Genomic DNA, 23,304 nt, shown 5'->3' with positions numbered 1-23,304 from the left:
TAGCTCCTGTCTTTTAAATCAGATAGAAGTTATAAACAAACATACCTTATACTCTCTTTTATGTTTACCTGTGTAGTTACCTTTACCAGTACTCTTTATTCTTGCACATTCAAGTTAATAGTTTCCTTTCATTTCACCTTTCGTACTTCTTCCAAAACAGGTCTTCAGCAACAAATCATTTGCTTGTTTATCTGGGAATGTCCTAATTATCTTTCCTTTATAAAATATGGTTTTGCTAGATATAGAATTCTTGATTGACAGTCTTTCTAACGTTGTGAATATTTCATCCCACTGCCCTTCCAGCCCAGTTTCTCATGAGAAATTAGCTATTAAGCTTATTGAAGATCCCTTGTGAGTCTCTTCTCTCTTGCTGCTTTTAAGATTCTTTTTGTCTCTCAACAATTTCAGTATCATTGTGTCTGGGTGTGAATCCTTTTGAGTTTATCCTACTTTGAGTACATGGAGCTTCTTGGATGTTATACTTAGTATTTTCATCAAATTTGGGAAGTTTTCAGCTGTTATTCCTTCAAATGTTCTTTTACCCCCTTCAGGGACTCCATTACGTGTACATTGGTATACTTCATGGTGTCTCACAGGTCTCTTAGGATTTGCTACCTTTTTTCTTTTTTTCCACATATGATAATCTCAGTTAACCTATCTTCTAGTTTCTTGATTCTTCTGTCGGCTCATATCTGCTGATGAACCCTTTTAATAATTTTTTTTTCATTTCATCTATTGTAATTTCCAACTCCAGATTTTCTATTTGGTTCTTTATAACGTCTCTCTTTCTCTGTTGATATTTGCTATTTGGTGAGACATCATTCTCTTACTTTCCTTTAATTCTTTGCCCACAGTTTCCTTTCATTCTTTGAACAGGTTTACAATAACAGATTTAAAATTTCATCTAGTAAGCACATCTAGGATTCCTCAGTGACAATTTTTATTGACTGCTTACCTCCCTGAATTAAGTGCCATAGTTTACTGCTGGTTTTAATTTTTTTTGGTTGAAAACTAGACATTTTAAACGATATAAAGTAGAAAGTTTAGAAATCAGATCTCTTCTCCCCTAAGGTTTGTTGTTACTGTTTGTTTAGTGACTTTCCTGGACTAGTTCTGTAAAGCCTATATTCCCTGTCAAGTGTGTCCATTGAAGTATCTGTTCAGCTACCTAGTGGTCAGCTAATGACCGACATCTTTTCTAAAATGTTTTGAACCAACAGATCTTTCATCCTTTGCCAAAAAGCCCTGTGTTGGGTATGCCTTCAATGCTCTGAGAGTTTACAATTCTGCCATAGCCTTCACTTCCTGCTTTCACAGGGTCTAAAAGTCAGCCACCTCAGGCAGATACAGTATTAAACGATTGCTGCTGCTTGTTTTCAACAAATGTCCTGAGGATAGGGCTTTTCCACTGAGTCAGATCAAATAAAGACAAGCCTCGTGAATGGGGCCTTCCCAAAGAGCTGCCAGACAGGTCAAATAGTGACAATTATCTGGGGATAAGATATTTGAGGAGCGTGCACCTCTCCAGTAGCTGCAGGTTTTCACAGCTACCATGGATGCAAGGTTACTAGTTTCCAGAGATATTTTGGGTCTGGGGAAAGGTTGGTTGGATTAGGGCAAGTTAAAATACAACAAATCTAACTTTTTTTTAACCAAAATCAGCTATTTTATTGAATAAATACTCCTCAGGTTGCTGGAAGCTTTTGGTTAATTTTTAGAATTCTGAAAAACTTGTTTTTAACAACTGTTGCCAGACATTGCTTTTATAGAGGAGTAGATTTTCTGAAGTCCTTATTCCAATATTCCAGAAATCCCCTCTTCACTTGAGTTTGAAAATCATTCTGGTATTGGTGTCTTCTTAAAAGGCATCAGCTCTTAAAATTGCCCAACAAAATATGTGGGATCCCTGGTGGTATGTACACATAAGCTGTTGGTAAAGTTCATAAACATCTATAAAATTAGAAGAGAGAAAATATGATCAGCTTTGATTTATATTCTATTTTACCTTTGGTATCTACAGGGAAATAAATGTATTTTTAATAAGAGATGCACTAAAAAAGCATTTATTGTTATAAATGTTTGGCTGTATTTCAAGTATTTTTAAAATATTGCTTTTTTTAAAGATTCACATACTTTAATTTTAAATAAAAGAAAATGAGAAACTAAAAACAATCCTAGTCATGGTAGGACTGACTGCACAGCATCTAGTTAAATGCGTGAAGTCATAACTAAACAGAAGGAAGGTTACTAAGGTATTTCTTTGATCAAATGAGAAAATGGTCATTATAAGGTCTAAGTTTTATAAGGAATCAAACATTTTTAAAATGCATTTTATTAGAACAGTTACTATTTTATATCATACAATTGATTATTCATTATAATGATGCCAAAGCAAATTACAAGATATGAGAAACTTTTACAACAATGGTAGCATTATCCTAATACTAGATTAGGAGATGTTAAACCTATTACAAGTGGTTTCCCATTTACAGAGTTCTGGGGATCCTGAATGAGTTTAGTTGCAGGTATGATATGAAAACAACCTTATGCCTTTGTGTGTGGCTGGTAGGGGAGAGAGAGAGAAGAGTAAGGAAAAAGAAAGAACACATAATACTTTCCATATAACTGCCCTGTCTCTCTTAACGTAGCACCTACAACTGTATATGAGACTCTGGGTTTGGGAGTCAGGCTGCAAGAGGAAAAATACTGATAGTCAATCACAATGAATAAAACACTATAAGAGTGATTACAAAGTCGTTAAGACCTCTGCTTGGAAAATCAACTTAAATAGAGCAGACAATATAGAGAAAATCACTCATGAAAATCAACAACAGTCGTCTCAATGATATTTATGATGCTATCGATTATATGGAGTTCAATGTTCTATACATATTTTAAAAAACAGCATGAGCAGACTATAAATGTATATAACATGATATGTTTTCATTACTATAGATCTTCAGACTCCATGGACATAAAATCTGCAATTTCAGGAATTTAGCAACCATTAAGGTCTTTAATTTTCATTTAATTATTTTATTTATATTTTATTGTATTTCATTTGAGAAATTAATTTGAAGAATTTGAATCTTGTGTACTTTAAAGCTAATACGTGTGAATGAATTGCTAAGTTAGTAATTATCCTATCATTTCACTAAGCTTGGATATTTTCTTTGCATTACAAGCTATGCAGCAACTCAAGAAGTGATAAATAATTTTGTTTTTGAAAAAGAAATAAAGCAAATTTCTAGTGTTGGTGATTAACATAAGGAAATATTTTAGTGCTGGTTCTTAGACAAAAGATATTAATTTTGGATAAGTTAAAATCTAATGTGTTAAGTTCAGCTTTGATCAGATCTATGAGATAAAACAGGTCTGTCATAAAACATTTCATGAAGGAAACTGCATGATAAATAGTATTTGTGCTTTCAATGATAACTTATAATCCCTTGGCTCAGGCTTCTTCAAATCTGTTTTTCTTCATCTAAAGTACATTAATGTGAGAAAAGCCACATCAAGCATTTTCAAAACAAGAAAGGTATTCCCTTTCAAAAATATTTAATTGAAAAGAGTTTATAGATCAAGGTGTACAACATTGTTATATGTATACACATTGTGTATTATCACAATCAAATTATCACACCCATCACCACTCACGCTCTATATAAGATCCTAACAACTTGTTCATCTTATAATTGAAAGTTTGTACCCTTGCTCAGTATCTCCCCAGTTCCCTCACCCCTCAGACCCTGGCAACCACCATACAACTGTTTCTATGAGTTTAACCTTTTTAGACTTCACATAAAAAGTGAGATCATATAGTATTTGTCTTTCTGTCGGCTTATTTCACTTAGCATAATGTTTTCCAGGTTCACTCATGTTTTGCAAATGGCAGGATTTCCTTCTTTTATGGCTGATTAATATTCCATTGTGTATATTTATTTATCCATTTTCTGTCAATAGACACTTAGGTTGTTATCTTGGCTACTGTGAATAATGCTGCAATGAACATGGGAGCACAGATATCTCTTCAATACACTATTTTCTTCCTTTGGATATATATGCAGAAGTGGGATTGCTGGACTGATCATACAGTAGTTCTATTTTCAATTTTTTGAGGAACCTCTATACTGTTTTCCATAATGGCTATACCAATTTACATTCAAACCAACAACCAATTTACATTCCAACCAACAGTGTACAAAGGTTCCCTTTTGTCTATATCCTTGCCAACACTTGTTATCTCTTGTCTTTTTGATAACAGCCATCCTTAACATGTGTGAAGTGATAGCTTATTTTGGTTTTGATTTGCATTTCCCTGATGATTAGTGTACCTATTAGCTATTTGCATGTCTTTTTTGGAGAAATGTCAATTCAGGTATAAAGGTATTCCTTTTGTTCATCAAAGGTAGGATATTCCAAGTGTGAAAATAACACAATGGTCAATTAGTGAGTATACAGTGGAAATCGGTTTTCTATTACAGTTATCTCTTACCTGTGACATGCCCATTTGTTTCTAACATAGGATTGTCGTTGGTCCACAATCACTGAATCAACAGGTCATTACATTAGACTTCTCAAACTTTTCAACTGGCTTACACCATAGGCAAAATAAATTAAAGGTGTGAAATGAGTAGGAATTGAGAGTTGCCATAAGTGGCCCATCACAAATGGCAAATTTCGTAATGCTTTATTTTTGTGAATTTTACATTCTACACTATAACATACCTATATTTGTTTCAATATCAAATTTATGCTCTCAGTTTTAACTCTAGAAAATCGACATTCCAAGAAGAGACACCAAGTTTACCCTGTGGCTTCATTTATCCTCTAGCACACCACCACATAGCTATAGTTTCCATTATGTTTAGATAAATGCTTCTTCCTTTCCTAATATGTCTAATATTCTCATACTTTCTTTTAATTATTTAGCCATGATTTCCTTCAGTTCTTTGAAGACGTTTACGATAACTGATCTAAAGTTTCATCTAGTAAGCACATCTAGGATTCCTCAGTGACAGTTTTGTTGACTGCTTACGTCCCTGAATTAAGTACCACAGTTTACTGTTGGTTGTATTTTAATTTTTTTGGTTGAAAACTAGACATTTTAAACGATATAAAGTAGAAAGTTTGGAAATCAGATCTCTTCTCCCCTAAGGTTTGTTGTTACTGTTTGTTTAGTGACTTTCCTGGACTAGTTCTGTAAAGCCTATATTCCCTGTCATGTGTGCCCACTGTAGTATCTGTTCAGCTACCTAGTGGTCAGCTAATGACTGACATCTTTTCTAAAATGTTTTGAACCAACAGATCTTTCATCCTTTGCCAAAAAGCCCTGTGTTGGGTATGCCTTCAATGCTCTGAGAGTTTACAATTCTGCCATAGCCTTCACTTCCTGCTTTCACAGGGTCTAAAAGTCAGCCACCTCAGGCAGATACAGTATTAAACGATTGCTGCTGCTTGTTTTCAACAAATGTCCTGAGGATAGGGCTTTTCCACTGAGTCAAATCAAATAAAGATAAGCCTCATGAGTGGGGCCTTCCCAAGGAGCTGCCAGACAGGTCAAATAGTGACAATTATCTGGGGAAAAGATATTTGAGGAGCTTGCAGGAGGTCTTAATCTAGAGTCCATTAGGAGGTCCTAGAGTCCAGGGATAGATTTCAGGGGTGTTGTGAAGCCGACTTGTACTTTCCAAGTCAAAGTTAGTTGATACTCCTTGAATATTCTTAAGAAGCCAGCACTATAGGAAGTTCTATAGAAACCTGATGAAAGATATGAAACTTCTAATCAGAAAAATGCACTTATACAAACTTTTGCATAAAATTTCATTATGTCTGCCAACCCCCTAAAATCCATTCTTAGACACTAAATCAAAAACCCATGACTTTAAACATATTAGGAAAAAAACTGTTATTTAAACATTTTGAAACCTACAATTTAAAACAGTAGAAAAAGAAGAAATAAATAGTGCCAAATAATTTTCCAAGCATTCCAATCTTCCATAGGAATGGAATCATAGAGTAAAAGATAAGCCTGTGCCATACTTCACCGAAAACCATAAACACGAAGTCCTACCATCTTGAATACAGCTACATATAACCAGGTCAGTCTCTAACTAACAAACAAAATCAAATAAATCCACAATGATCTTATGGTTTCAGTTATAAGCAAAAGAGAAAAAGATACCTACTTTCAGGTAAGGCACAGGAGGAAGGGGTACAATGGGACATCTCATTTATTCTCTGCTTTAAAATCACCCTAGAAAAAATTCTAAAAACTTTTTAGATTTGTACTGCCCTGATTCCAAAATTCCCCCAGTTAGACAGTGTCTATACACTGCTGTAGATACTCAAACCCAATGACTGAAAAAAACTTGGAAGTCATAAATTTACACCTCCTGATTCCCATCATTCTACCACCTCCCCAAAACGGAAAACCAGCAGGACCAGCAAAGAACTTTGCTAGTGGTAAACACTGCTAGAATTTACATAGTAAAAATTCTATAATGAAGGTGCTACCAAGCTTTCAAATATTCAAGATTACTGCTCTTGAAAATGGCAAAGCTCCAGCGAGAAACTATGTTGAAGAACGGGTAAGAGGAGAATTTTCCTAGGCCAGGCACGGTGACTCACAACCGTAATCCCAGTACTTTGGGAGGCCGAAGTGGGTGGATCACCTGAGGTCAAGACTTCAAGACCAGCCTGTCCAACATGGTGAAACCCCATCTCTATTAAAAATATAAAAATTAGCCAGGCGTTGTGGCAGTCACCTATAATCCCCACCTACTTGGGAGGCTGAGGCAGGAGACTTGCTTGAACCCAGGAGGCAGAGGTTGCAGTGAGCCGAGATCGCGCCATTGCACGCCAGTCTGGGCGACAGAGCAAGACTTCGTCTCCCAAAACAAAACAAAACAAAACAAAAACACCACAAAAAAGAGAGAGAGATTGACTGATTTTCCTAAATTTATACTTCAAATCTGGGGTGGGAGAGATTGAAGTAAAAAGTGTTTAAATAAATATAACAATTCTGAGAAAATGAATGGACCTGAGGCCGTGCTGGACTGGTACAAATTATTTAAATTAGTTAAGAGTTAATGAAGGGTTATTATGAGATGGTGAATATAACTTAATGAAAGTGAAAGAAACCTTCAAGACTAAAGCACTCCTCTTCTGTAAGAACTGATCTGAATTTCTCTAGACTGAGCAAAAATAAACGGAAGCAAAGGTTCTATGTGTAGCCCAATGGAGACAGGAATCGGCGTCCGTTGGACCTACATCCATTTTTTTCATTTTAAAATGGGTTTGCATGTTCTCTTGCCACAGTCAAAACAGAAAAGCCCTGACTTTTTCCCCCAACTGTGCTCTACACTATGTGCCTATTTAAGATGCACGTTGTTTGAAGTCTGTGAAAAATGAAGTTGAAATCTAAATAGTTCAATCATCTATAAACAAAATTGCCTCCCACTCCCCTGATCAGGGCATCCACCTTTGTTAATAAAGATTTATGGATATTAGAAGTGATCAGGAACCTCTGTGTGGTCTGTACTGAAAACCACTGGATTCCATTTGGCCTCGTATCCCATTATGTGGCAGGAGTCTATGATTATTACATAGGGTCAACATCCAACTCTTCTTCAACAACTTTTAATTCAAAAATATTGTACTACTACTATTTTCTGTTAATATCTGGTATTTTTTCTCCTCACTGTAATAGTATATAATTCAAATTGCATATTCGACTATAAGAGGGAGAGTTCATTTACTTATAGACATAAACTGACTACACAGAGAACACTGTTAGTGAGCATCATGCTAGTGTTGTTTTCTGTTTCCTGAGTATACTGATAAAATGCTCATGCTTTACAATCTGTCAGAGATTAGTCCCATATTTGGAAAATAATTTTCTTATATTCTAAAACATATTCTGAGAATAACAGAAGGGAGTTACTAAAATAGAATTTTACAGTGATCACTGAAAAAGAAGTTTAAGTTCTAAACTTATGTCTTAAAGACACATCGTCAGCTAAAATACCGAGAATTTTGCTTGTTTTTTCCTTCAAAGCATAGTAATTCCTCAACATAAACTAAAAATATGCTGCTCATTGTAATTCAGGAAACTATTTTAGAATTTTGTTTCTAAATAATAGTATAAAACCTTTATAAGTTTGCATATATAGATTGTTTCTTAGAGTTGTAGCATTCTTAAAGCTCATGTGAAGAACCATAAGGAACATTCCCATTAGCCTAATCTATGTTTAAACTAATTTCATAAAGAAGACTGTCATCATTCACAATCTTCCTAAAATTATTATAATCCCTAGTACCTAAATTATCTCAGTTAAATTTGCAATATCCAAGTAAAATTTATTCATTAAGAGGAAAGAAAGTGATCAAACCATGTAATTGTATCATAATTATGGTATTTTTAAACTACATAACTTTGTAGCTAGACAATTTTTCTAACTTCATGTTTGAGACACTGAAGTTCAGAAGAAAAAAGATCACTGAACATAGAAGGCACTCAGGCAGTGTGACATAACCAATGTTAATCTAACTGACTTAAGCTGAATGCGTACTGAAGAATGAAAGCACTTTGTCTACAGAGCAGACACCTGCTTGTATTATTTCCTAGTCTCTTGTCCAGGCTTCATGACATTCACAACATTAAAGGTGCTGGTGAGACATAATTAAATGGACAAAGAGAAATTTTACCAGGAAAGAGGCCACTCACAGGCCATTAAAAGTTTAAAACTGTCAACTGTTAGACCTTCATTTCCCAATGCTTGTTATAGCTAGTCTCCTTACAGGTCACCTTTCTTGCTAGGTTCTCCCCCACTTTTCAACCTATTTTTGATTGGTACCCATTGACCACTGTATAATGCTCATCCTGACCTGTGTCTAAGATATTTCTCTGCCTAGACTGCTTTTTCCATCTATGAAAGTTCTACCTAGCCGAAATCCTATTTTGTCTGTAAAGCCTTCCTGTACAATCTTAGCCCACATTAGTCTACCCAAACAATGAGTCCTACAGACATCATTGTCTCCATCACTCATTTAGCTGTTGAATCATATGTGACGTCATTATTTGTTTCATGAATCTTGTCTTTTCAGTATGACTAAAAGCTTTTTAAGGACATGAAGCATGGTTTATGCCTATTTTATAGATTTCTCACCCATACTCATAAAGGGGTCTAGCATAGTGTTCTACCCAGAACAGCTGTATTACTTGTTGAAATGAAATATTAGAACCAGTCATAATATTAAGAGGAGTACTTGCATAGCATAAGAGATAGGTATTGATGTCAAACACAGTCTTAAGATAATACTGGCAAAAAAGACTTGAGACTTCAACAAATATTCATTTTAAAAGTCTGTAAGCAAAGGGATAATCATAGTAAAAATTCTACTTTCTTGTATAGAACTGCAAAGCCATCTCTAAATGGAACAAGTTAGATACTGCTCCAAAACCCAAATTGATACATTACAATTCAGTGATATTATTTGTAAAATGTCTACACCCCAGCTAATGATAGAGAGCCTCATACTGGTTGTACAAAAACAGGGCAAACAAACAACTTTTGAGACTTGCAACCTGACCATATCTATTATTTCACAGATGCCACTGTCACATTTAGATGTAAGTTTTTCATTAGAAACAAGCGTGTATGCTATAAGAAGCAATTTCAAGAAGTGCTTAACTGAAATGGTTATGTAGTCTATATATACACATATAGACTTAAAGGCTTTACTTATAATATCCCCTTATGCAATTTATCTTCCAATTTTCCATCTCTCTAGAAAACACATTTCCTCAGAAACCCCATCTCTACTAAAAATTAAAAAAGAAAATCAGCCAGGCATGGTGGCGCACACCTGTAATCACAGCAACTCGGGAGGCTGAGACAGGAGAATCACTCGAACCTGGGAGGTGGAGGTTACAGTGAGCCGAGATCACACCACTGCACTCCAGCCTGGGTGACAGAGCAAGACTCCATCTCGGGAAAAAAAAAAAAAAAAAAGTTACTTCTGATTTTAATTCCTTTAGTTTATTCGTGATTTTCAATAGGTTTGAAAAAATAAATACCTCAAAGCCTAAATTAGGCTCTCTTATAAAAAGGATTTGTGCACCTCTGGTACTTTTTTTTTTTTTCGAGACAGAGTTTCAGTCTTGTTGCCTAGGCTGGAGTGCAATGGCGCGATCTCAGCTCACAGCAACCTTCACCTCCCAGGTTCAAGTGATTCTCCTGCCTCAGCCTCCAGAGTAGCTGGGATTACAGGCACGCACCACCACACCCAGCTAATTTTGTATTTTTAGTAGAGATGGGGTTTCTACATGTTGGTCAGGCTGGTCTCAAACCCCCTACCTCAGGTGATCCACCGCCTAGGCCTCCCAAAGTGCTGGGATAACAGCCATGAGCCACCGCGCCTGGCCCCTCCAGTAAGTTTATAAGATTAATTTGTGAAGGATTCCCAAAATTCCTATAAGAAATGAGTTGCTTTAGTTAAAGCCACTATTATGTGCCTTTAAAAATTAAGCTAAGCATAGTGCTTATAGTTAACATTATTATACACTTAAACATTTACTAAGGGGTAAAATCTCATCTTTTTTACAACCATAAAAAATAAGTGGCTGGGCGTGGTGGCTCATGCTTGTAATCCCAGCACTTCAGGAGGCAGAGGTGGGCGGATCACCTGAGGTCAGGAGTTCAAGACCAGCCTGGAAAACATGGTGAAACCCCATCTCTACAAAAATACAAAAATTATCTGGGCATGATGGCAGGTGCCTGTAATCCCAGCTACTTGGGAGGCTGAGACGGATCATTTGAACCCGGGAGGCGGAGGTTGCAGTGAGCTGAGATCATGCCATTGTACTCTAGCCTGGGTGACGGAGCAACATTCTGTCTCAAAAAAAAAAAAAAAAAAAAGTAAAGTAAAATCAGCCTACATGTATATGATAAAAGATAAACTGATAAACAAAAAATTGTTGACACTCCAGTTATCTGTGAGAATGTAATTTACAAATTAAATTGACCATAGTAGGTCCTTCTAAGATAAAGTACAAAAGAGATAAGTATGTACCTTTGTATGACTGTATTCTGCAGCCAGTCAGAAATTATACCTAGGTCTATCATTTAATAGTGTCTGTTCCATAATCTTTGTTATAGATAATAACTGAGCAAACTATATGAAACAAACTTCACACATCTAAGTAGAGGCTATTAATATAAATATACAGGCCTAAAAAGAAGGTATGTCTGAATACCTGAGGATTTATAACTATGTGCATAGACAAGTCAAGAAAAATAAGTAAGGATAATTATAGGAGTGGCTATCATGCTCTTTTGGGTAAAGCTACTTGTCCTACAGCTTCCAGAGTTATGTAGAGGCCTCATTCTGAAGACACCATACAAATGGTTTTCAATGTGGTCTCTTAGAAGTATTAAAAGGACCCATAGCAGGTCTTCATATTATGAAACTTCATGATATGCATTTGTTTATGATAGAAACTTTTTTTCTTTTTTTTTTTTTGGAGACATGGTCTGACTCTGTCGCCCAGGCTGGAATGCAGTGGTATGATCACAGCTCACTGGACTCTCAACCTCCTGGGTTCAAGCAATCCTCCCACCTCAGCCTCCCGAGTAGCTGGGACTATAGGTGCATGCCATCATGCTCAGCTAAGTTTTTCAAATATATAATTTGTAGAGATGGGGGTCTCACTGTGTTGTCTAGGCTGGTCTGGAACTCCTGGGTCAAGCAATCCTCCTGCCTCGGCCTCTCAAAGTGTTGGGATTATAGGCGAGAGCCACGGCACCTAGCCAGAATATTTATTTATTTATTTATTTATTTATTTTATTTTTTTATTTTTTTTGAGACAGAGTCTCGCTCTGTCGCCCAGGCTGGAGTGCAGTGGCACGATCTTGGCTCACTGCAAGCTCCGCCGCCCGGGTTCACGCCATTCTCCTGCCTCAGCCTCCCGAGTAGCTGGGACTACAGGCACCCACCACCACACCCGGCTAATTCTTTGTATTTTTAGTAGAGATGGGGTTTCACCGTGTTAGCCAGAATGGTCTCGATCTCCTGACCTCATGATCCGCTTGCCTCAGCCTCCCAAAGTGCTGGGATTACAGGTGTGACCCACCACACTGGCCCAGAATAATTATTTTTTAACAAGAATGCTGTGGCCATTGGTCCTAAAGGAGGGACATCTAAGTTTTATGACGCAAAACATAAAAAGCACTCCTGCTCCAGATCAGGTGCTCAGTCTCCCTTTTCTGCCCTGAATCCATGCTTCACTTCACTTGAATACAATTCATTTTACTCCCTCCCTGATTCCCATAAGCCCTCTGTCCCTGCCTCAAGCCACATGTGACTCTCTTTCTCCACACAGCCAATGCCTACAATGTGGGAGAGTCAATTTCCACAAAACAACTTGCCAGACAGGACAATAGTTGGAGGAGTTTGTGGAGTAAAGTATACCACAAACCACATATCACCCACCTCATTAGTGTCAGAAAAATAGAATATTATTCCTTTTTGTTCTTGTGAGGGTTTTTTGAATGGACAAGTAGAAGAGTGTTGGGGTAGATGGATCTGTGAACTCAACAAAAAGTTTTAATACTTCTAACATCAAAGACCCAGCCAAGCTAGTGGCAAGTTTTTTATTGGCTTGTTTTAATGCGAAAGAAGCTGTGGCAATTTTTTTTGTTTTTGTCATTATCATAGGAAAACTCATGAACTGTGTTGAGAACACCTACAGTAACATGGAAAAAGGCAAAGACTTCATGAGATTCTTCTTTATTGAATAAATTACCAATGCCATCTTCTACCATATAAAAAAGGATGTAAAAAGCACCGTCAATCTAAACACTTCACTGTTGTTCAAAATCAGCACAAAGTGTTTGCCTTGCTACAATGAATTATGTACTGAAGCCCAAGTTTTACAAGCTATATAATTTATTTGCACCCCAAAGTACCTAAACCTAACCGTGTGCCTGCTAGGCTACTATAAGCAATAATGACGTCATAGAAAAGAAACACACTAATGTAACTAGCACATAAGCATTTATTTGAGGCAGATACAGTGCTGTGGGACCCCTAAGCTAACAGCATCAAAACCAATTTTTTCAGATATTCCATTCTATAAGAATGACTCAAAGATCCACTAACACCTGAAGCAAAGCAGAGAATCTGATGTTACCACCTTGCAGCAATCCAAGATCTCAATAGAAAATGTTACTAAAGTTGTATGTAATATGCTTACAGATCACAGTGAAAGTATATGGAATGGCAAGGTGAAGTATATAGGCTCTTAATTCAATCTCACTACTTTCTATTACTACAGAACTGATCAGCATCTTCTGGCAGGATATTGCATAACACAGTCAACTGTGCTCTCCCAGTATTGCATGTGGCTTTGGGTAACAATGTGGATTATCTGTATGAAACAGACAGGGAAAAGGCAAGAATCATCAAGACTATCACAGACCTTATTGAAAAAAAACTAATATTAATAGGCCTTTATTTAAGCAAAATTTTTCACTTTTGCCCATCCACTGAAGATTGCAAAGACTCTAAAGCAATATGGCTGATCCCATCGGTTCATAACATCCATCCTTCGTCATTGAGCAAAGCCTCAAAACAGATCCAGCTTGATTCAATCTATTTTACTTTCTAAGCTTTAGGACACACAACCTAGAATCTTGCACCAAAAGGCACTTCTAGTTCTTCAAAAATTTCCTTTTAGTTCTGAAGTTATGAGTTCCTGAGATGGCCTGCCACGAGGCTTTATTTTGCTCAAGGCTGTGCTATGATATACACATAAGGAAATAAAAGGATCACCTCCTGCTTTACAAATTGATAAGCCTGAAGACTAAGAAAATGTAAAAACCTACATTGAAGAAACCCAAAATTCTGCCAGGTATTTTTACTAGCAGTACAAAGCTGAAAACTATCACTGATTTCTACTTATCTGAGCCATTCGAAGTCACAAAGTGGGGGAGTGATCCCAAGGGACCAACCAAACCATCACAATAGCTCTGTTGCTGCTCTGTGGTTCTGGTAATTCAAAAAGAAATAACATTTGATAATTGCCAACACTTGGAACTACACATAGTAAGAAATCTATTTCACCTGCCCAACCATTTGTTTCTTCCCATATTCCGCCTATGTTTTTTAATGGCACCACCATCCTCATGGTTCCCCAGGCTTATGAACTCTGAATTATGTTCAAAGCCTCTCTTCTTTCACTTCTGCCAAGCAACCAGAATTTGTTTTGTTTTGTTTTGTTTTCCCTGCAGTGCCTCTCTATGCACGTGTAGTCACCTAATCACAGGTCCTCATCCAAAAGCTATTCCAGCTATCTTTATATTTGATACAAATTCTATAAACCGATGTGTCTTCTCATCCTTTCTCCCAAATTAGATACAGTTGGGAATAGGTGAAGAGGGAAAGGGGAGGAGAGTTCTTATACCTGTGATCAAATTTCATAGCCATTTCAACAGAGCTGTTTAACAAACTTTTTCTGAGCACAAGAATAGCTAGGCACAGAGCCAAGAAAAGAAGAGGCAATGATGGAAGCCAAAAACAGGTGAGCTACAATCTTTCCACTCCTACACAAAACCTGGCCCTAGAGTACCACCCCTTGCATATGCTGATAACTTCTTCCAATTCTTAATTTTGCAACATTCCTATATTCACAAACTCTGCCCCTGGGGTGGCTTTCCCACCTTCCAATGCCAGTTTTCCTACTGCCCTCATAACCTTAAGCCTAGTTAGTCTCCCCTATCTTGAGACTTTTCTCCCAATTCATCTGATACTCTAGAGGACTCTTCTGCAAATCCTGTTCTCTTCCTAATACAAGAAACTATAAGCAGATGCAAGATCTCTTATCCAGCCTCCCCAGAGGATTCTCAACACAAAGGCTACTTTTAATTTCCTTGAAGTTTTATGATCTTAGAGACCAGAGCAAGGGGAGTGATATGAAGAATGCTGAGAGTGAAAGTTGCTGACTGAAGACAGCTGCTGGGAATCCCCAAGTCCTGTGGCAAGGGGTGTGGTGGTGACAGCAATGGGTTTAAGAACAACCAAGTAAGACTTCAAGATCTACTGGTCAAAGAGACTCTACCAATGATGTCTGTACCTCCTCCATTTCAACACTTGGTTCCAGTTATTCCCTCCCTATAGCCTTCTCCCTGACCACTCCTTTATTCCATGTCATTTCCATGTGTAGGTATTTTATGTGTATTTTATTAATCTACAATCATGGATATATTGCTTTGTAAGTATTTCAAGCAACTTTGATAATGGTATCATATCTTGAACAGGACTGTGAACTTTGTGAGGATAGAACTATTTCTTCTATTTTTCTGGTTTCCAACCATGGAACTCAGGATAATGTACATGCTTTTTTACAAAAACAGGGTTTTTTTCCTCCAGTGACATATAATTTCCACTCAGCTATTCAACACTAACATTTTTAACTTTGAGCAAGTTTCAATGTCTGAAACATTAAGAGCTGTAGAAAATACACCCACACTTGATACAAAAGATGCCACTTATAGTTGGACTGAACATAAAATATGCTCCACCCAACCAACTATACTATTACACTGTACTTCTTCCTTTAGGTTATTTTCTTTATACTACATAAGCTGTGGGTCATTTTTGCTCTTAGCAACACTAACTACAGAAGCTAAACTCTAAATAAGCTTACTGTTGGGAATCTACTCTTCCCACCTACACAACCACTGGTTTCCCACACTGTCTCCAGTGTCCTGTGAGCAACTGCCCAATTACTGATTGTGGAAAGACAGCTTAGACATTGAGGGTCCATTCTTGGCAGATGCTGGGTTTTACTGCTGGTCCTCACTTACTTAGCTTAATTGATTCAGAACAGTATCAAAAAGAGACATTATTACACAAGTTTGAAAAAGAGACTATTTAACAAAATTTAAATGTAAAAGCCCTGGTCATTGTGCTGCTTTATAAGAGCCAAGCATGTGTGACATCGAGAGTACAGAATAATGCCTATTGAAATCAGGAAAACTTGGGAACTGACTAATCTCATTACACAAGTTTTAGTGTTTCACACATAAATTCTCAAAAAGTAAAATTATCTATAAATAGGAAATGCAACTCACTTCAAAAATATAATCCACTGCAGCTAAAGGTTTTAGTATTTATGACACAAATTTGGTTTCAAAAAGCATAGTTTTTAAAAAGACAACAACACAAACGTTAACATGTGCCTGAGAAACACATACTTAGAAAAACAACTCATGCATGGGTTAACAGACCATTTTTTGCTTTTTCAGTAGTGGTCTTTCTTCCTATTGGACTGAGAGATTTCAGCAGAGATTCCTACTTGGCTGCCACCCGCTAACTGAAACCTGAGTGCAGCACAAACATAATTCATAAGCAAGAAAAATTATGGGCTAAATTATCACTCCGTTTGGCCATATGGGGGAGAAAGCAAAATAAGCATTTTCTTTTTAACTAAATATACCTTGTCTCACATACACCTTTATGCATGGATATAAAAACAATTTTGTGATTTATATGTCTCCATCCTTCTAGCTCAGTCACTGATGGTTTTTACAGAACAACTGACAACTGGGAAGATGCCTGCCTTCTTTTCTATCTGTAAGATATGACATCAGATTGTCTTTCAATGGGAATCAACATTGTTTAAAAAAAAAAAAAGTTACACCTTCAAAAAGACTCAACAATTTTTCAGACAGTGTTTTTCTTTTACAAGAAAAACTATACATTATGACCAGAGAATGCAAGTTAGTACCGTTACGTTAGTGTGGATAAGGAAATCTGTCATGGCCTCATGGCATCATCTGTGATAGACAGATACATCTTCTGGCTATTCTGGTCAATCTTCATCAGAAAACATAGAAATATAATGGCTCATGTTTAAAAATGCAAATTTAATATCACTTTAACCTGAGCTGCACTATCAAATCATCTTTTTGATAGTGCAATAGGATTGCTACAGTTCTGTGGAAACAAAATGCCTACTCCCCAACACAACCCAATTCCTCCCATGCACACTGAAAAACAGTAACTTGACTACGGTGGCAAGATGAGAAAGAGTTAACTGTTCAAACACCTCTTCAGAGTCTCACAATCTGCATATCTGGGAGTGGATTTTTAAAAAAATACATTTAATTAATTGCAATTTAAAACCACACTTACTGATGTACTTTAATAATAAAGAATCTTCTACGTGCTATGGTCCATAAAAAAATGTAGTATTGCGTTAACTTCAAAGGTGGTAAGATGATTAAAATAAAAAGTTCAAGTAACATGACACGCAGCAGCATTAAAGATATAAGACTGAACAATCCCAGTGCTTTAGCAGAATCATTTCATATTTTTGTTACAGAGGGGGTCTTAAAATGAAATCCAGCAACCATAAGCATAAATAAAAGCTTTTAAAATCTTTTCACAATATGTTAGTGAAAGAATCATAAGAGCATTTTATGGGAACAAAGGGGGCTTTACTTATTAAAATCAATACAATTCACCTTAAGGTATCATATTTGTAATGTTTTTAATTCCTAAAATGTATCCCTTACATTTAACAATTTCTGAAAAAGGACCTAAAATCATACCACAGGTTTCCAAGAGTCGCCCTCACCCCTCAACTAAAACCATCCTGAGAACCTCAGACTCTTCACACTCTCGGCAGCACTCAATCTCCTGGGTGCTAAGTTAGAATGAACATGCTAAAGCATAGTGACACAGAAGCAGGAAGTTTTATACTGAAAACTGGCCTTGAAAATTGCCATTCCATTACAGTCATTCAAGTACTTATTCAGGTCCTCACTTCTCTCTCCCTAGGTTCTTAACGTGTGGCCCTGGAACTGTAGCATCAGCATCACCAGGGAACTTGTTAGAAATGCAAATTCACAGCCCCACCCCACACCAACTGAATCAGAAACTCTGGGAATGGGGCCCAACAATTTGTGTTTTAACAAGCACCATAGATTATGATGTACTACAAAGTCTGAGAACTAGTCCTTCTCAAACTTTAATGTGCATAAGAATCACCTGAGAAGCTTGTTAAAATGCAGACTCTAATTCAGCAGGTCTGAGGCGGGGCCTGAGAGATTACATTTGTAATGATTTCCCCGGTGATGTCTTCTGCAGACCACAATGCAAGAGTTTCTCAAATCGGTTGTTTACTGAAATTTAGGGTGCTCATAAAATACAGATTCCAAGGCACTACCCTAGCCCCAATTATCCAGATCTCAAGAGAAAGATTCAGAATATAACCTGTGGTTCGCCACCTTGGCTGCACATTAAACTCACCTGGTGAGCTTTTACTAATCCTGATTCCCAGGCCCCATCCAAGACCAATTAAGTCAGAATCTCTGGAGTTGGGGCTCAGGCATCAATATTTTTAATAACTTCCCAGTGATTCCAATGTGCAGCCAAAGTTAAGAATGACTGCTCTGGAGTCTAACTAGCTCAACACCTGGCACAGTGGATCCCTTTATAGTAGCAAACAGGTTCCTATAAAATAGCTTTCTGGGCTCCCTGACATAAATCCAAGACTGCTGATTTTGAATATCAAAATGCAGTAAAGTTAAGTTTTCCTCATGTCTTTAACCAGATTTCTGTGCACAAACTTGCCTGTACAATGCTTTCTGCAATTGGGTAATCAAAAAATGGGAGCAACAGTGAAGAATTTGTATCCAGACAGCCTGTTCATATGTTGACATCCCCTCAATACTGAGTGGAAGGATAACTAACTGATGGATCTAGAGCTTCTAAACCCATAAAATGAGGATTTCACCAGTTACAGACATTCTGAGAGAAAAGTCCTAGGAAGGGATGAAAAGAGTGTGCATTTATGTATGAGAAGTTAAAATTGTCAAAAGCACAACATCTGGTGGGCAAACACACTGCTCATGACATGATAATAACTAGGAGAAAAAAAAAATCCCAGTTATGTCTGTTTATGTCTTATGGCACTTAGGATAAAGCAACACTAATAAGTACACAATGCTGTTAAATATGTAAAACAGAAAGACAAATGTGTGGTACTTACTAAGGCACTGTTGAAATGCTTAGTTATTTCCCTCCCATAATGAGGAAGCTTTCCTGAATTTTCCACAGTACACCTCAAAAATGAGTTGAAGATACATGGAAATAAGACAGTCCATTTTCCACTTAAGTGAACTTTCATTCTCCACTTGGTCATCTTCAGTGTCTACTCTACATTAGTTATTTTATAGAATACTTGACACATTCAAGGTCTGCTAAATGATAATAGTTATTCTTCTTCCACCACCGTTTCAACATATCCACAGCGGTCAAAAGTGTGTCCTATCATCTGCTTAATTCCATGAAAAAGAAATCCAGGGGCTGGGGTGTTTGAAGAGAATAATACCTAAATATGTGTGCAAAGTGGCTACTCTTAAAATGAAATTTTCAAAAGCATTTTCTGTATGAACTGGTCAAGCTCACTTTCCTTTTAAAATTCTTGCTATAGTCATTGAGTTAACCCAAACTCACTTTAAAATGTGTGAAAATAGCACCTCCTGAAAGTGTGTTCTCATATGCTTTGGAGCAATGGAGCGTGAATACTAAAGCAGCCTTTGCCAAACTCATGTAACAGCTCAAGAACTAAACAGGAGTGAATTTTTGCAGTCCCATGACTTTGCAGAGCCAACCTAAGTATCATCCCAGGATTAGCTTTAATATATCACAGACATCCAAGAGAAGGCAGAAAAGTCACAAATAAGTGACTCAAGCTAATAAATATTTCATAGATTTTTTTACATGGCAGTCTTTTCAAAATCAATTTTACTTCTTAACCAAAAAAATTAATTGGCTAAATAAAGGTGTGGACTTAGGATTTAAGCTTCTAGAATTAACACTATGAAATTTATAAAGATATTTGTTTGACAAAGTGTTCTCCTGGATGCTCTTTCATGCACTTCTCATGAACCAATGCCCAAAGATTAACCAAGTCTAAAAGAAAATGCACAGACCACAGAAGAGTCACACAAAATTAAGACATTTAAAGAATAAAAGCCAAATAAAACAAACAGTACAAATGCACAATTTCCAGGACACTTTATTGTAATTTCCACTTTACATATTAATTTAATATTTTAGTCTAGGCAGAAGTGTTTATACTTATACAATAGTAGTCCAATCCTCTAATCTCACAAAATGAAGCAGTTTTAAAAGAACATCAATTAAGGTATTTATGATATGGGGGACAAGCGGCACTTTTAGCTGGAAAAGGGGGTGATGCCTTTCAGTACGAGTTTCACTGAAATTTTTCCTGTATTATTTTTCTTGTTGATGCTAAGTACTCAAATAAAAGCAATTGCACTTTTTCTCATTCTGCCCTCTCTTGGTCTTTACATTCTGTCTAGCATTTAACTCAAAAAGTCAGTTTACATTCAGTTTACACATTAAAAAAAAAAAACCATATGCCCCATCTCCCACACATGCAAATGGACAGGGATTAGAATTAACCTGGCTTTTAGCTGTAACAGTGCTATTTTAGAATTTTTCAACCACACACTTGAAGGGTAAGATAATTTAAGGTACAAAACCAAAGGAAACCATAACAATTCCTACACATTTACTATTTAACTGTTCTCAAATCATCGAGTATAACATGGATTTCTTAAAAAGTGAAATCGACACAAAAGCGAATGCACGCTTAATGTACAAACTGACAGTGGCTCTGTGGGGACAGTTCTCTTTGAATGAGCTATTATCCAGACAGTGGAATGAAAAAAAAAAAAAAAAAAAAAAGGTCTCACTCTTCAAATGTGAGGAAGCCGGCAGTGCGCTCGCTTCACGAGAAACACATTTTAACGGGTGTATTTGGATAAAAATAAGTAGTAAGGGAAAATGTGTTTTAAGAAACCTCCCCCCTTCCCAGGGCACAAGGAAACCCAGAGGAAAAGATGGGTAACCTCACAAGCTCCAGAGCTAAGTTCCATCACTAACAGAAGTTGGATACTTGCTATTTTTCGCCCTGCAATGGGATAGTAGTTCTCCATGTGCAAGGTACGCGGGGCGGGAATACTGGCGGGGCTTTCACTTGGGGTAACGGAAACCAAAGTGAGGAGAGGTCAACACCTTGAGTAACCCAGATCTCCAAAACCGGGACAGGGTGAGGGGTGGTGGGGGTGGTGAAGAAGACAAGTAAAGGGGTCAAAACTCCTCGAAGTCATCGCAAAGAGAAAGCTAACACCTCTAGGAGCCACGGGGCCACCCCTCGCAGCAGCACCCTGCTCCAAGTGTGGGGTGCCTGCCTCGGAAGGCAAAAAGCGCAGGGTGCCCTTAGTTCAGTTGAGTGGCTCCGGGGACCCGGGCAGCGAGAGGGCAGGGGCATCTGCCGGCCGGGAGGCGGACTCGCACTTTGCCTCAACTCTGAGCCCCATCCCGAGCGCAAGGGAGAGGGCGGCGGAGGGCACGGTACTCACTAGGGCTCGTTGGTGAATCGGGGGGTCCGGGGCTGCTGGTATCCGTACAGGTGACAGTAGAGCACATCGAAGCAAAAGCAGCACATCTCTGCTGACACCACCATCTTCCGGGAGCCCGGCGATGAGGACGAGGCGGCGGACGATGAGGAGGGTGAGGAAGAGGTGGCGGCGGCCGGGGTAGAAAGTAGGGTCCCCACTCCGCAGCTCGGAGGTGGCGACAGGGCTATCCCCCCGCCGCCGCCGCCGCCGCCGCAGCCCTGGGGGGGAGAGAGGGTACAGCCGCTGCCGCTACCTCCTCCGGTTAGACCTCCCAGCCCGTTGAGCCGCGTACCGGCGCCTCCTAGTCCCAGCTCCCCAGCTCGGCACTGGCTCTCTCCGCTGCAGTGGGAGGAGGAGGAGGCGCCACCACCGCCACCCGAGCCAGAGGGGGGCGAACTGGACAGTTTCTGCTTCTTCACCCCGCAGCAACCCGCCGCCATCTTGGAACAGTCTCCCCCACGCAGCGTTTCCGACCCATAAGTGAGGCGAGCTGGCGGCGGGGGCGAGCACGCTGCGGCCCAGGCCGCCGGGGGCGCGCCAGAGGCTGGCGGGGCGCGCGCGCGCCGTTCCCGGCCCCGTCTGCCTAGCCACGCGGCTGCCCTGCGCGCGCCCCCGCCTCGGTGCGCGCTCCTCGCTTTCGCGGCTAGGCGCCTCGCGCTTGTCCCGCCGGACTCGTGCCTCTTCTGAGCCGCAGCCCCAGCCCCAGCCCGAATCTCAATCTCTGCGGCCGGCAGAGGATGGAAGCCAGGAAGCCGATTAGAAAGGAAGGTGAAGGAAACAAGAGTCAGATAGTGGAAAGTGGGAGCTAAGGGAAGAGGTGGGCACGCCTGGGAAGGAAGGAGGGAAAGAGAAACTAGTGGGGGCAGGGGGGAAGAAAGGAGAAAGTCCGAAGTAAGCATCCAGGTCCCAAAGCACAGCTCAGTGACCCCCGCTGCAAGTAGTATTAATGACACTTAAGCCCAGTTACGTGGAACCTGAGCCACCCGGCCTCAAATACACGGGTTTCTGAACTGTTGGAGTGTGAGCGAGCAGGTGCCTGAAGCTCCATACCTGAGACCGCCCCTGTTAAGTATGTACAAAGCAGTCGGGGAAATGGCCACGCTGCTCTTTTTAATTCCAGCCTAAGCACACACCAGGGTACTCTTTCCTTTCCTTATGGAGAAATATTCAAGTCCGATTGAATCTATGTATCTTGTACTTGTTCCCCCAACTTACCCTCCTAGCCGTTTGTAAACATTTAAAAGCCAAAAATAAAGTCCTAACTAATACTTCACTGGTTCAAAGATATTAATTGTGCTTTGGGACTTGCAGTGGTGGACTTTTCTGGTTTTGGTTTTTATTTCTTGGCTTGGGTAAAAAGCAATTAGGAATATTATCTGTAGTGCTCAGATCTTAGAGATAAATAGGGAAGGTAATGTACTTAGTCACAAATTGAAAGATTTTGTTTAAGTATATAATTAGCTCTTAATATTCATTTTTAAAATTTCTCAATTAAATGCTTGGATGGATGAGGAGGCATATGAGTCAGTCCCTTTCTAGGTGCCTAAGTGTAGCTTAATAATAAAAATAATGACAATAAATGTTAAAATTTGTAGAAATGAACCTGATAGAAAGTGTAAGTTATTTGCATTGTATCTACACCATGCTAGAACATCTAGATAAAGTCAGGTATCTGCATATTTAAAAACTGCAGATTGATTTTTGTCACCTTTTATCTACATGCGTGGGATCTTGCAGATAGCTGGGGGCTGTTCATTCCACTCAGGGAATAAAAACAAAACAATTTATTCATTCAGTAATA

At 38.6% G+C, this 23,304-nt stretch overlaps 1 protein-coding gene across 2 annotated transcripts in view; it reads right to left on the bottom strand.

The window, feature by feature from the left end:
• Positions 1-22,015, bottom strand: part of AMMECR1 (AMMECR nuclear protein 1) — a 132,899-nt gene extending 110,884 nt beyond the window's left edge. The window contains exon 1 of one of the 2 annotated variants that reach the window (XM_007992565.3): positions 21,465-22,015. In XM_007992565.3, coding sequence (XP_007990756.2) covers positions 21,465-21,943 — 479 coding nt within the window. In that variant the 5' untranslated portion in view covers positions 21,944-22,015. The remainder of the gene's footprint in view (positions 1-21,464) is intronic. The other variant, XM_007992564.3, reaches the window with a different exon arrangement.
• Positions 22,016-23,304: the final 1,289 nt, after the last annotated feature.

Source organism: Chlorocebus sabaeus, chromosome X, assembly GCF_047675955.1.
Source record: "Chlorocebus sabaeus isolate Y175 chromosome X, mChlSab1.0.hap1, whole genome shotgun sequence".
Lineage (NCBI taxonomy): Eukaryota > Metazoa > Chordata > Mammalia > Primates > Cercopithecidae > Chlorocebus > Chlorocebus sabaeus.
Note: the sequence above shows the minus strand (reverse complement) of the source record. Positions and strands in the feature narration are given on the sequence as shown.